General features: G+C 46.6%; 1 protein-coding gene and 1 long non-coding RNA gene across 3 annotated transcripts in view; both read right to left on the bottom strand.

The window, feature by feature from the left end:
* Positions 1-368, bottom strand: part of LOC137434646 (uncharacterized) — a 4,206-nt gene extending 3,838 nt beyond the window's left edge. The window contains exon 1 of the long non-coding RNA XR_010985896.2: positions 315-368. This is a non-coding gene — a long non-coding RNA (uncharacterized LOC137434646). The remainder of the gene's footprint in view (positions 1-314) is intronic.
* A 2,396-nt stretch (positions 369-2,764) lies between these two features.
* The window catches only part of CCS (copper chaperone for superoxide dismutase), a 95,733-nt gene continuing 83,604 nt past the window's right edge, over positions 2,765-14,893 (bottom strand). For both annotated transcript variants that reach the window (XM_068128248.2, XM_068128246.2), the window contains exon 8: positions 2,765-3,840. In XM_068128248.2, coding sequence (XP_067984349.2) covers positions 3,684-3,840 — 157 coding nt within the window. In that variant the 3' untranslated portion in view covers positions 2,765-3,683. The remainder of the gene's footprint in view (positions 3,841-14,893) is intronic.

Genomic DNA, 14,893 nt, shown 5'->3' with positions numbered 1-14,893 from the left:
ATGGATTAAGCCGAGCGAAGCGAGCCGCGACGCGGGCTGTTAACATGGACTAACCCGATTCTGAGCGTTGGCCAAATCGTGCCACAGGTGTTCAATGGGTAAAAGACAGGGACGATCGGACGAGCATGAAGAAGGCAAAGGTAGGAAGAACAAATATTTATTATTATTTACACAAGACTAAAGGAAGAAAAGAAGAACGAAGAAATGTAATTTACAGGGAAATGGAAGGAGCAGAAGGACACAGAGCAATTCCTAGCTTATCTACACAGGCTTACTTATTCCCAGGACAACACGAACAGAACAAACTCACGTACACGAATGGGAGGAAATGGCAATGGTAGGAATGCTGGCAGAGGGACACGGTCCAAGGAGATGGCGGGCACGAAGGTCCGGGTCCAGTGGCGCGACGTCGAGGTCCCGCTCGAACATCCACGCTCCGGTTTGGCAGCGAGCAAGGCGACGGCAGGCACACGTATCTGGTTTCACGTGGCAGGCACACGTATCTGGTTTCACGCGGCAGGCACACGTATCTGGTTTCACGCGGCAGGCACACGTATCTGGTTTCACGCGGCAGGCACACGTATCTGGTTTCACGCGGCAGGCACACGTATCTGGTTTCACGCGGCAGGGTTGATTTCAGCTTGGACACGCATCTGGCTCCCTCAATCATCTGGCGGTGGAGGCTGATGCAACGGGTTTTATAACCCCGCCCTCTTGAGCCATACCCACGATCTCTGGTTGGTCGTTCAGGGCTCCACCCTTGATGATGATGAGCGGGCCACACCCTTCTTCCCCGAGCTGACCGCGTGCGTAATGGAGTCTGAATGCAGTTGGTAATGCAGTTGGCAATGGAGGTTCTGGGGCCATCGAAAGGGGATCTATCTTATTTCATTTGGTGCAGCACAAGGTCAACTAGTGGAGACACAGCCTTACCTGAGACATATAATAAAGAAATAACTATAGAGAGGTTCTATGGTGGCCTACGCGCTTGTAAATGGACTAGCTACGGTGCACTCATTTCAATTAACAGCCAATTAAGGGGGAAATGTACACGGGGGGTTATTAGGGATTTTAATACTAAATTTGATAAAGTGAAGGTTCTAGAAACCGTAACAATATATTGTTGCGGATATGGGATTTGGCCTCCATCCATATCCGCTTGTAAATATTCCCCTATTTCCCCAATACTCCCCAACTATCCCCAATCCCCCATTCCCTAGTCCCATTGTCTGTAAACAACACTCTGTAGCCCCGACCTTCCCCTTTTTCCCCCATTAAATGTCGTGCCCAGGTTCACCGCATCTCACGTAGACAACTATAGGACATCTTGCTAGTTATTCTTAGTCTATGTCAGTTAAGGACTCGTTTCCATTAATTCTGACTCTTCGTTGCACCAGAATGTGATTGTATGGCACCAGTAGTGAGTTTAGGACCTCCCAATACCTCCCCGCATCTCTTCCTCATGAAACAACAACACCAACAACAACAACAGCGGCACGGGGAGTGCGCGTCCTCACTCCGGCTTGGTTAGCCGCCATTGACCATGTGCTCCGACGGGGTTACCACTCAGGGGCTGACTGTCAGCTCCTCGTCAAGGGCGGAGCCCGGTAACCCCCCCGCACCCAATAAGAAGCGGCGGACCGATTCCATCTGGGGCGGAGCTAACGAGCCGAGGGCGTGTCACTCCCCGCTGGACATACGCAGCCACTTACCGGAGGTGACGTCAGATGCGCCTCAGCGACGAAGAAGAAAGGACGCCACCTCCTAGCGCTGAGAGATACCTCCCGCCTCTCTGGACCGGACCGGGTCGATTCTGCCCCTGAGCCAAGGTGCACCTTGAGCCATCGACTACCTGCCCTTCCTTGCCATCAATCCCTGTGTGAGTCAGTCTTGTCCCGTTTGTCTGTGGTCTGTCGGGGCTAAGATAAGACCGTGTATAAGTGCCCACCTTTCTGTGCTGTACCTCTTGTGCCGTGTAATCTAAACGTTCTGCATACCCCATATTATATCCTCCTCCGGAGGTCTTGAGAACTGTACCCCTGGTGTCGTGTCATTTAACCCAGCCGTTGTGTCCTTTTCCTTCATTGATTTAGCATAGCGCGATTCGGCCAACGTTCGAGTGTAATCGGGTAACTTGTGCGAACACGGCGGCCATTCCGCTCGGTCAAGCAACATCTAAGCCGTGTCCGTAACAATATATATATATATATATATATATATATATATATATATATATATATATATATATATATATATATGTATCACACCGGCACCCTGGCCAAATTACAAATTCCTGTCCTCAATACTCCTGGGAAGGAGGCAATGGCAAACCACCCAGTGTAAGCCTTGCTAATAAACTGCTTCGGCAGCACTAACGCTCTGTGACAGAGCATGGTACATCGGAATCAGAAGAAGTTGTTAAATTGCTGGATTAACAAGGTATTCTTATAGTAGTGCAGCGTGTCTGGTTGCCCAGTTAGAATCCTGCAAGTCACCTCAATGCGACTAACGGGCAGCTGAGTTGGTGGGGCCAGGATGGATTACGGCCTTTCCACCTGCAATACCATGCCTGTGGGACAGTCGAAGCAGCCAATCATTGCGCTAGTTTGGCGTCACAAGTCTTAAGATGCCAATTAGGCCGAGCGATTGACGCACTACGCGGTCTGGATATGTGGCGTTCTTTGCCGCAGCCAATTGCCTCAAATAAAAATAGCCCCTCAAAAAGTCTCTCAACCACCAAATGAAGCAACCACGACAACCAGAATTCACCAAGAGACCAGGTATATTTAATTCCAAATAGTCACGGTGAGGGGAATATACATGTTTTTTTTTTAATCCAAGAAAATGGAAAGAACCATCAAAAACGCCAATGATGCTGAAATATTGGCTGTAAAGGCTAAGCAGAAGAAACAAGCAAGAGTAAAGGAGAGTCCAGAGCAAAGGAAAAAGATACTTAAACAAATGTCCCAAGATTTTCAGGCAAGAACAGAAAGTGAATCATGTGAACAATGCTTTCCTCACCTCGTGACATACAGCGCCACTAAATATATATATATATATATATATATATATATATATATATATATATATATATATATATATATATATATATATATATAAGTGTGTGTGTGTGTGTGTGTGTGTGTGTGTGTGTGTGTGTGTGTGTGTGTGTGTGTGTGTGTGTGTGTGTGTGTGTGTGTGTGTGTGTGTGTTTGCCAGAAATAGCACCACATTTGGTGGTAGCCGGTTTTACAAATCATCATAATATAATGGAACATTCTCAAAAATATTAATTGTAGTATGATATGTTGCGATCATTATAATTTCTTTCAAACAAAAAGGAAGGCGGGGGTACCCGCAACTTTATGTAATGCGTTTATGTAATGTACATTATTGTTGCTGCTGTATTACAAACTACCTGATATTGTCTGCAATATACGTCAAATGAAATTGTTCCAGTTTTGCACAAGAATTCCATAAACACGTGACAAATTCAGAGTTGGGCATTCTATTTCCACAATATGGTATATTATTAAGAAAATGAAGGTACAATTATTCCATCACATTGCAACTTTTCCAAGAGAGGTAAGCACCAAATTCCAACAGTAGGTTGGCTGCATGCAGACAAGTTCTGTCTGCGGTGTTAAACAGTTTCGAAGGTCAGTGTCAAACATGCCGAGCACCTAGAGGTTGGCCAGCATAGTGGCAGGCTTGTGTTGTACGCCTTTTCCAGCAATTTGCTTCTCCCGTTCTTCCCACAACGTCACACCGTCACATGTGCAAATACGCTTGGGGTTCTGGAAGAGTCCTGCTGAGCGTGCAATAATGCCCCATGCAACGCTACAATGAGTGATAAAAGGTGAGATTGAAATGGCGTGGACGGGAAGTTGGGTGGGGGTGGGAGAGGGGGGTGGGAGAGGGGGTGGAAGAGGGGGTGGAAGTGAAGGGAACGTAAAGGAGTATGAAAAGAGAAATGAGTGGAGGGCAAGGAATGGAGAAATTGTCAGCAGTCAAGATAACAAATTTGAGTTACATATTACTTAAGGAACGCATGCAGTCATTTTTTGCTGAATGCAAATTTGATGTGAAATGAAAGATAAAATAACCATTAAACAGGCATCAAAATTTTGCCACGTAAATTTGCATCCGTCTTTTAAAAAAATAGAAATTCTAGGAATGCAAAGCAAATTGCCCTGAAAAATGACAAGCCTCAGTTCATGATCACAATCGAAAGATTGGCAATTTCATGGAAAATGGGGTGTGACGTGACATTCTTGGCCTCTCATCTTGGGGAAAAATGCCAGCGGTATAGAAAAGGCCCCTTTATATGGTATGTGCTATGTGGCACATACCATATGAAGGGGCCTTTTCTATGCCCCAGACATTTTTCCCAAGAATGTCCCTTCTTTTCTATAGTTTGCCACATGGCACATCCCATATAAAGGGGCCTTTTCTATGCCCCTGGCATTTTTCCCAAGAATGTCCCTTCTTTTCTATAGTTTGCCACATGGCACATCCCATATAAAGGGGCCTTTTCTATGCCCCAGACATTTTCCCCAAGAATGTCCCTTCTTTTCTATAGTTTGCCCCATGGCACATCCCATATAAAGGGGCCTTTTCTATGCCCCTGGCATTTTTCCCAAGAATGTCCCTTCTTTTCTATAGTTTGCCACATGGCACATCCCATATAAAGGGGCCTTTTCTATGCCCCAGACATTTTTCCCAAGAATGTCCCTTCTTTTCTATAGTTTGCCACATGGCACATCCCATATAAAGGGGCCTTTTCTATGCCCCTGGCATTTTTCCCAAGAGACATTTTAAAAACGAACTAAACACATTGGTTCATAGTACAAGACTTTATTCAAGACGATATAAAAGACTTGAAAAACTAAGGGGAAAAAAATTATTCAACCGAGATAGGACTCGAACCGACAATCCCCAGCTTGGGAGTCTGATGCCTTATCCATTGCCCCCCTCCCCTCAGGAATTGGTTTTGACCTCAGGAATGACCTCAGGAATCCCCCCTCCCTTCTCCCCATTGCCTCCCTCAATGACCCCCCTTATGATGCCCCCCTCCCCTCCCCTCCCCCTCCCCTTCCCCTCCCCCTCCCCATCCCCCCTACCCCCCTCCCCTCCCCCCTCCACCCTCCACCCTCCCCCTTCCACCCTCCACCCTCCCCCTCACCCCCTCCCTCCACCATACCCCCTCCCCTCCCCCTCACCCCTCCCCCTCCCCCTCCACTCCCAAGAACGAATAAACGGTAGTTGAGATTTTATTCGAATTCGAATTCCATTACATGTCAACTGTTGGAAACAATAATTATTTCAACTGTTGGAAATTGAAATAATTATTGTTTCCAACAGTTGAAATTTAATGGAATTCGAATTCGAATAAAATCTCAGCGTATTTCGGAACGTTCATTTTTCAGCTTCATATTCGGAATCAGTACGTCCCAGAAAAACTACAGCACACCTTAAATATTTTAAAAACCTTCGGGTTTTAAAATTATGACGTCATCAGCGTATTTCGTAACGTTAATTTTTCAACTTTGACGACAATGACCCGACTTCCGGGTTCGGAATGCGGGACCAATGCCATTTGACAGGGAATAAAAAATAAATGCGACATTCAATTGACGACAATGACTTCCGACTTGACTCCCCCCCTCCCCCTCCCCTCCCCCCTCCCCCCTCCCCCTCCCATCCCCCCCCTCCACTCCCCCCTCCCCCTCCCATCCCCCCCTCCCATCCCCCCCCTCCACTCCCCCCCTCCCCTCCCTCTCCACTCCCCCTCCCTTCCCCCCATGCCCCTCCCTTTCACCCCTACCTCCTCCCCTCCCCTTCCCTCCCTCCTCCACCCTACCCCCTCCCCTTCCCCCCATGCCCCTCCCTTTCCCCCTCCCCTCCACCCTACCCCCTCCCCTTCTCCCCTCCCCTCCACCCTACCCCCTCCCCTTCTCCCCTCCCCTCCGCCCTACCCCCTCCCCTTCCCCCCATGCCCCTCCCTTTCCCCCTCCCCTCCACCCTACCCCCTCCCCTTCTCCCCTCCCCTTCCCCCCATGCCCCTCCCTTTCCCCCTCCCCTCCACCCTACCCCCTCCCCCCTCCCATCCCTTCCCCTCTCCCCTCCCCTCCCTCTCCCCTCCACATCCCCCCTCCCCATCCCCCTCCCCCTTTATCCCTCCCCTGCCCCCTCCCCCTCCATCCCCTACCCCTCTCCTCCCCCCTCTACTTCTCCCCTCCCCCTCCCCCTTTCTCCCTCCCTCTCCACTCCCCCCTCCCCTCCCCCTCCCTTCCCCCCATGCCCCTCCCTTTCCCCCCTACCTCCTCTCCTCCCCCTCCACCCTACCCCTCCCATTCTCCCCTCCCCCCTTGCCCCTCCCCCATCCCCATCCCCATCCCCTCCCCTCTTCTCTCCTCTCCTCTCCTCCTCCCCTCCCCCCTCTTCTCCCCTCCCCACCCTTCTCCCCTCCCCCCCTCTTCTCCCCTCCCCACCCTCTCCTCCCCTCCCCCCCCCCGTTTCCCTCCCCTCCCCTTCCCCCGCCCAGCAATGCCGGGTACTTCCCATGGCCAGCTGTACGTGGGCTGCTCGAGGGTTGGAAAACCAAGTAATCTTTATGTCTTGGCACCAAGTAAGAAAACCAGAAATGTTGTATACCAAGAGGTTTTGAGAAATTGACAATTGACAAAACGTCATGCAGGAAATGTACTGTGATATTGCTCTAAAATATACATGTTCTTTTCATCATATATTTGTCTTATTCTTATTCAACCCGGGCGAAGCCGGGTACCTCAGCTAGTCCCATATAAAGGGGCCTTTTCTATTTTTCCCAAGAGACATTTTAAAAACGAACTAAACACATTGGTTCATAGTACAAGACTTTATTCAAGATGATATAAAAGACTTGAAAAAGTAAGGGGAAAAAAATTATTCAACCTAGATAGGACTCGAACCGACAATCCCCAGCTTGGGAGTCTGATGCCTTATCCATTAGGCCATTGGTCCAGCATGTTATTTATTTTTATATATCCATTATATGGATATTATTGTTTGGCGTGCCTTATCCATTATATATACTATATACACACACAGTCACGTGAAAAAGTAAGTACACCCTATGTAAAGTTTTGACTTTTTCAACATATTTCAAGATACAGCTATTTGATCTTCATTTCAACAATATCGATAGATAAAGGTGATTATAATATAACAAATATCATGAAACATTTACATTTTGTAGTCTATTGTATAATTTAAATAAACATAAATGCAAATTTCGCATGTGGAAAAAATAATTACACCCTTGTCTCTAATAGGTGGTATTGCCCCCTTTGGCAGAAACAAGCTCAAGTAGGCGTTTCTTATAGCTGTCCACCAGTCTCTGACATCGACTGGGAGAAATTTTTGCCCACTCCTCCATGCAGAATTCTTTCAGCTGTGCGATGTTTGAGGGGTTTCTTGCATGCACAGCTCGTTTCAAATCCCCCCACAACATCTCGATGGGGTTTAGATCCGGGCTTTGACTTGGCCATTCCAGAACCCTCCATTTCTTTCTTTTCAGCCATTCCTTGGTGGATTTACTGGTAGGTTTAGGGTCATTGTCATGTTGCAAGGTCCACCTTCGGTTGAGCTTCAACTTTCCAACCATCACTGCAACACTCCACTGATCTGGGCTTTATGGCAGAGTGGCCAGACGGAAGCCAAACAGTTCAATCTTGGTTTCATCAGACCACAGAATCTTGTTTCTCACAGTCTGAGAGTCCTTTCGGTGCTTTTTTGCAAACTCCAAGCGGGCTTTCATGTGTCTTTCACTGATAGTGTGGTATGAAGTGTAATCCCGTGCGATTTGCGTGCTAAAATTGATTTTTTTGCATTGTTGGATTAATTCGAGGTCAAAATATTGAAAAATAATGGGGTTCAAATTTTCCGACCCCCGGACCCCCTTTTATGGGGTGTTTTGTTTCCAGTGACCCCCGGGACTGACCATGCGACTTTCTCCCCTAACAACTGAGAGATTTTATCGATCTCGGGGTCGTTAGAGAGGTTTTCGATGACGCTAAATCCATTTATGATACTTTCGAAGCGACCGGAAGTGGCGATCCCAGATTTCCGTTCACCAAAGATGCTAAGGTCAAGGTCATTTCAATTGTAGCAATAAACTTAGGCATGTAATAGCTCTTTTTATGGTTTTCAGGCACAGGAAGACGTTTGGTGCAGTTATTTTTGCGATCTAGATGCCCTGTCGCGAGATAAGGACAAAACAATATTGGTAAAATGCTCAAGGCTTTTTTTTGTTTGTTTTTCAGAAAGAAGGCTGACAGAGACTAGTACAAAACCATCTAGAGGTCATGTCTGAGAAGAACAGCGTGTGCATCATCTGCAATGAGGGAGCTACATCAAAGAAGAGACTGATAAACAATCCTGATATGATTGGCGAACTTATTTATTGTGCTAACGAGCGACTGTCTTTGGGTCAGGGTGATATTAAGCGACTTACAGATGGGTTAGCTAGCTTAGGTGAATCTGAACGGAAATCAGTATGGTATCATAGCGAATGTTGAAAACCCATCGTCAACACAAGCATGATTGAACGGCTAAGGGTTAAACGAGTCCGGTTTGATTCTCCTGCATGCCCTGCGCGTGGGCCTGGACGACCTTCCAGTGTGGCTGACTCTACCCGACCTAAAATAACAAAAACCATCCCGAAGGAAAAGGTGTGTCTGTTCTCGTCATGTAGCTTTTGTTCTAATAACATATCAGAACCACTCCATCACGTTTACTCTGACAAGATGGGTGAAAACTTCCTCGAGATAAAGCTCAAGACTCAGGATGACCGCATCAGAACTTGCGTGTCCGAGTTAGAAGACGCTGGGGATGCCTCTGCTCTTGAAAAATACTATCATAGGAAATGTTTACGATACGCGCAGCGCACTTTAACGCGAAAAGATCGTAGTAATACCCAGCTTATTGGCTCTCTATGTGATGAACAGTTGCTTCTCTCCGTCCAAAATACTCTTACTGCGGACGATCTTACTCTGAACATGGCTGAAGTGAATGGTGCATATTTGTCCATTTTGAAGAGGTATAATGTAGAGATCAATCAGACAACCAACTACCGCAAGCATTTGAAAAAGCTCATTACTGAACGGCTTCCGAATATCCAGTTCGTCCAATCACTACGCAAAAATGAGCCCGACAACCTCGTTCTTTCACTGGCGGTTAGGAAGGCCATGCAACTGAGGTCTGCACAGCTGGATAACGACGACACAGTTGGCAACTTGAAGAACATGGCAAACATTCTAAGGGAAGAGATAATGCAGCATCGAAGCTGGTCGTTCAGGGGAATGTTTGAAGACTTTGAGAATCCTCCACTTCTCCAGTTCTTCCTCACTCATCTCCTATTTGGCCGTCATGTTCTCAAAGTTTCTGAAATGCGCAATGCACAAGTGGACAAAACTGTTGATGTTGCTTGCCAGTTTCTCGTCCAGAATACTCGAACCGATCGCCAGGTAAAGCATCAGCCAAAACAAAACGAAATCTTTCAGCAAACTGCCCAGACGCCCCTCTCAATAGGCTTGCCGCTCACCATTCATTCCAGAGTTCGTGACAAAAACCTCGTCAATAACCTATCAGAAGTTTGCATTGGGAGCGACTACCAGAGGCTCCTTGATCTCGAAAAGCGCATAGAGCAAGGCGTTCTTCAGCAAATGAAGGAGGCTGGTGGATTTTGTCTGCCTGATTTCATCAAGAAGGGATTGAACATCTGGTTCGCTGTTGATAACATCGACCTCTTAGAAGACACACCGACTGGACAGAACACATTCCATGGCACAGTGATCGTGATCAACCAGCGAGCAGAAGATGGCGAGCCCATCAACCAACCACTTGTCATCCCAGAGAAACTTCTCGCACCGGCACCACTCACGTTCGAAGTCAAGTACCTGCAAGAGCCAATCATTAAACCTAAACCAATTCGATTTGAGGTCTACCATCTAGAAAAGCGGAGGAGTAAGATTTCCAAAGACTTCACTCACACCTGGGCACTTGCCAACTACTACGGTACTGATGACAGAGGTGGTGAAAAGCTAAATGACCAACGTGTGGAGAATATATAGCAGCAAGAGACTGAAGAACTGCAAGGTCAGACCGCAGGTCAAAACCCCAGATATTCCGACGATCCTATTCTTTCAGTGACAAAACGAATCCTTAAAGGTAAGGAGTTAGCAAAGGAAGAAGTTATGCCAACATGGGGTGCTACTAAATCTTCTGTTATCACACTCCTGTCAGAGTCTGAGCCCGACTAACACAGAAGTGATCGCTCCGCTATTCAAGACCTCTCCAACGGATTACTCGACCCTCTATACTGTTCTGATGTTGACTCAGGGAATATCTGCTTTTGTGGTTGGTCCTGAGAGAAGAACCCTCATAACGCTCGATCTTGATCTTTACAGCCGTGCCCTCAAGATTCAGCAGTCAGTGAATAACACCAACTGGATTCTCCGAGCGGGCGTTCTGCATATTGTGTTTGCTGCCCTGCACGCTCTTGGCAAAACAATCGACGGAAGTGGCATTGACACGTGTGCGATTGAAAGCGGCACATACACTTCTGCAGGTCTTCGTGGAGTCTATGGTGGCAAGGCATACAAGCGAGGAGTTGAGTACCACATCACGACTAGCCTGGCGATCATGATGATGAAGTTTGACGCCATTTTCTCTGATCATCCACCTGAACCACTTCGTGACCAATGCGTTGCTCTCAAGAAAGCTCTCCACGACCGTAGCCAAGACATGGTTGATATCTACAACGACATCCGGTCCTCGTACTCAGAAAATCCCCATGAGAAAGAAGATGACAACATCGGCGAGCTCGCTCAATTTCTCAACCAGTACCTCGAGCAAGTGGAAAGTCTTTTGCATCTCATAGGTGCCTGCCGTTCAGCTGACTGGGAAGGTTACTTGGCTGTCTTAGAGAACCTCATCAAGTATTTCTTCGCGCGCGATCTCCTGAATTATGCTCGCCTAATGCCAGTCCATCTTGCACAAATGAATGCTCTGGAAGAGGATGATCCAGTTACGTGGGAGGCCCTGAAATCAGGAGACTTCGTTGTGGCAAAATCAGAAGTTCCCTTCACTCATCTTTTCACCGACCAGGCCCTGGAGCAAGAGATCAAAGGGTTGAAGCATCACGGCGGGATGGTTGGATTGAGCCAAGACGAAGCTGCCCTAGACCGACTTCTTACTACCACACCTCACCTCGCTCGTATAGTGAAGCAGTATCTCAACAGTTTCCCTCAAGCCTCTAAATCTACTGAGCGAAGTGAACATTACCAGCTTTCGGGACAAGTTGCAGCGAGATCGAGAGAAAACGCTCTGAAGATCCGTCACTCCATCGAGTTGCATTGCGCGGGCAATCCATTTACAGTAAAGCCTGCTTTGAAGAGCCTGGTGTCTTCAGCCCTTGTTCCAGAAGATGCGAAAGACGATATCTTGCGATTTCCAGGGAAGGGACAGAAATGTTTTAACGATTTCGTTCAAGACAGATTACTGCCCACATCAACACTTTCGGTTTGGGACCCAATGAAGAAACTGAAGCTAAAAAGCTTTTCGAACTTGATGGAGAAAACTAAAGTTCGCGTTGGTGATAAGGTCATCAAGTTGCGTGAAGATCGTGAACTGCTCGGCAGATTTCTTATCATCCAAAGAAGCCGGCCTCAGCTGGTGCCAAAACTAGAAGAGACAATCGGAGAGTTTGAGATGTCAGTGCTACCCCGCTCCCTTTGCGCTGTTGATGGGTCTCTGTACATTCCGACGGACAAGGCCAGTCTGATGCATGCCGTTGAAGGGGCGAAGGGGCAACCACTTCAATCGCCTCCTCTTCTCGATATATCTCCAGCGGATGGTCCATCGCGAGTTCTTGTCATTGACGCCATGGCTGTGGTTCAGAGTATGAAGAAAACAACGATAATGCGAAAGCTATCGGACCTCCAAGATGCATTTATCAAGCGGATTGAGTACATGATGACAGGCTACAATGAGGCTCGAGTGGTATTTGATCGTTATCTGGATCAAACTCTGAAGAACAAGACGCGCCAGAAGAGAAGTAAGACCTCCACAGAATATGCCATTCACCCAGATATGAAGCTCACAATGTCTCTAAAGGAGATTCTGTCTGCATCAAGTTCTAAGAGTAAACTGACTTCTATGTTCACTCAGGGTTTGTTGGAACACTTCTCCGGTAACAATACCTTCAAACTAGTCGTCGTGTACAACACCAAGATCAAGGGTCACAATTTTGAAGAAGATCATTCACACGAAGAAGCTGATACACTGATACCTCATCAAGTCTTGGCTTCTATCGCTGAAAGTGCTGAGAGATACATATGTGTTTGGTCACCCGACACAGACGTCCTCACGCTTCTCCTGGACCTGGTCTCTTGTGGTCGTCTTGGAGCTCAAGCTCGTCTGAAGTTTTTAACTGGTAAGGGAACAAAGTACCGCGAAATTGATGTGGTGGAACGAGTTGGAGTAATAGGTCTTCGGAAATGTCAAGGACTGATTGGACTCCACAATTTCTCTGGCGCTGACTGGGGTGGGAAATTCATGGGAATCACCAAGAAGACCTGGGTTGGTGCCTACATGAAGCTTGATGAAGATGATCCTGCCATCAGCTGCTTCCGGGAGCTTGGTGAGGGTCCTATCCCGACCACGCTGACGAATGGTGAACTGCCCTCTCAGGTCAAGGATTTGGAGAAGTTTGTCTGTCGCGTATACTGCTCGACCGGTCCTACAACCCTACCGGCGCTTAGATGGGAACTATTTCGGTCAAAAAACGTAGAGGGAGAGATGTTACCTCCTACTCGCGCTGCGTTATTGCCCCACATCCATCGCGCAAATTACATCGCCATGCGGGATAAATCATATACTACAAACTGCCTGACTCTGCCTTCTATTGAACAAAATGGATGGACTGTAAAGAAAGGTCTATATGTTCCGGTTGGATGTCTCAACCTCCCTGCCCCAAAAGCTGTGATTGAGCTTACGAAATGTAAATGTAAATCAAGCTGCAAAGGCAGATGCAGTTGTTGGAAGAACGGTCTTCCATGCACTCCTCTATGTAAATGTTATGTCGATAACTGTGTAAATTTGGTCAGAAATGATATACATAGCGAAGACGTTGACGAATAATCCGTCCAATAGTTTAGTTTGCATGATTCTCGGATGTGTTATCTTGAGAATTTAGAGGAATTGTGTTACATTATTACATACTTGTGTAAGCAAAAACATTTTGTGACATTAAACAAGCTAAACACATATAGTTCTGTATTTATATCATTTGTAAGACTTTTGCTATTTCGGTAAATATTTTCTAAATTTGACTAAGAATGGCTTTAAAATGAAGATTTATTTGTGACTGGCCAGTCTGATCGCAAAAATAACTGCTTCAGCCGTCTTCTCGTGCATGAAAACCCTCAGAGAGTGCTACTATATGACCAGGTTTTATCGCTACCTTCGAAATGACCTTGACCTTGGCATGGAACCTAACCGGAAGTCGGGGATCGCCACTTCCGGTCGCTTCGAAAGTATCATAAATGGATTTAGCGTCATCGAAAACCTCTCTAACGACCCCGAGATCGATAAAATCTCTCAGTTGTTAGGGGAGAAAGTCGCATGGTCAGTCCCGGGGGTCACTGGAAACAAAACACCCCTTAAAAGGGGGTCCAGGGGTCGGAAAATTTGAACCCCATTATTTTCGAATAAATTGACCTAAAATCAATCCAACAAAGCAAAAAAATCAATTTTAGCACGCAAATCGCACGGGAGCTGTTTTTCATGACACCTCATACCACACTATGAGGAGAGGCTTCCGTCTGGCCACTCTGCCATGAAGCCCAGATCGGTGGAGTGTTGCAGTGATGGTTGTCCTTCTGGAAGTTTCTCCCATCTCCACACAGGATCTCTGGAGCTCAGCCAGAGTGACCATCGGGTTCTTGGTCACCTCTCTTACCAAGGCCCTTCTCCCCCGATTGCTCAGTTTGGCCGGGCGGGCAGCTCTAGGAAGAGTCCTGGTTGTTCCAAACTTCTTCCATTTAAGAATTATGGAGGCCACTGTGCTCTTGGAAACCTTCAATGCAGCAGAGATTTTTTTTGTCGGCTTCCCCAGATCTGTGCCTCGACACAATCCTGTCTCTGAGCTCTGCAGGCAGTTCCTTTGACCTCATGGCTTGGTTTTTGCTCTGATATGCATTGTCAGCTGTGAGACCTTACATAGACAGGTGTGTGCCTTTCAAAATCATGTCCAATCAATTGAATTTACCACAGGTGGACTTCAATCAAGGTGTAGAAACATCTCAAAGACGATCAAGAGAAATGGGAGGAATTTGAGCTAAATTTCAAATGTCATAGCAAAGGGTATGAATACTTATGTAAATGTGATATTTCAGTTTTTTCTTTTTAATAAATTTGCAAAACTTTCTAAAATCCTGTTTTCTCTTTGTCATTATGGGGTATTGAGTGTAGATTGATGAGGGAAAAAATGAATTTAAACGATTTCAGCATAAGGCTGCAACACAACAAAAAGTGAAAAAAGTGAAGGGGTCTGAATACTTTCTGAATGCACTGTATCCTGCTATGTATCGGTTTTGTCCCTATTGGTCTAGTGGCCAAATTAAAAAAGGGGCCTAAAATGTGAGAAACCCCTACCCACGGTAGAACAAGTCACAACCTATTTTTTCTTGAAGAGGGATGTTTGGGTAGTTAGAAAATCATGGTTGTGAACCTGAGATCATTGCACAACATTTTGAAAATCACGTTTACATATGTATCACTGCAGACTGCAAAAATGGATTTAATCGCCACAGATTTTGGCTCATATATTTGTTAATACTGGTGCTAC

The sequence above is a fragment of the Myxine glutinosa genome, chromosome 9 (assembly GCF_964187855.1).
Source record: "Myxine glutinosa chromosome 9, kmMyxGlut1.1, whole genome shotgun sequence".
Classification (NCBI taxonomy): Eukaryota; Metazoa; Chordata; class Myxini; order Myxiniformes; family Myxinidae; genus Myxine; species Myxine glutinosa.
Note: the sequence above shows the minus strand (reverse complement) of the source record. Positions and strands in the feature narration are given on the sequence as shown.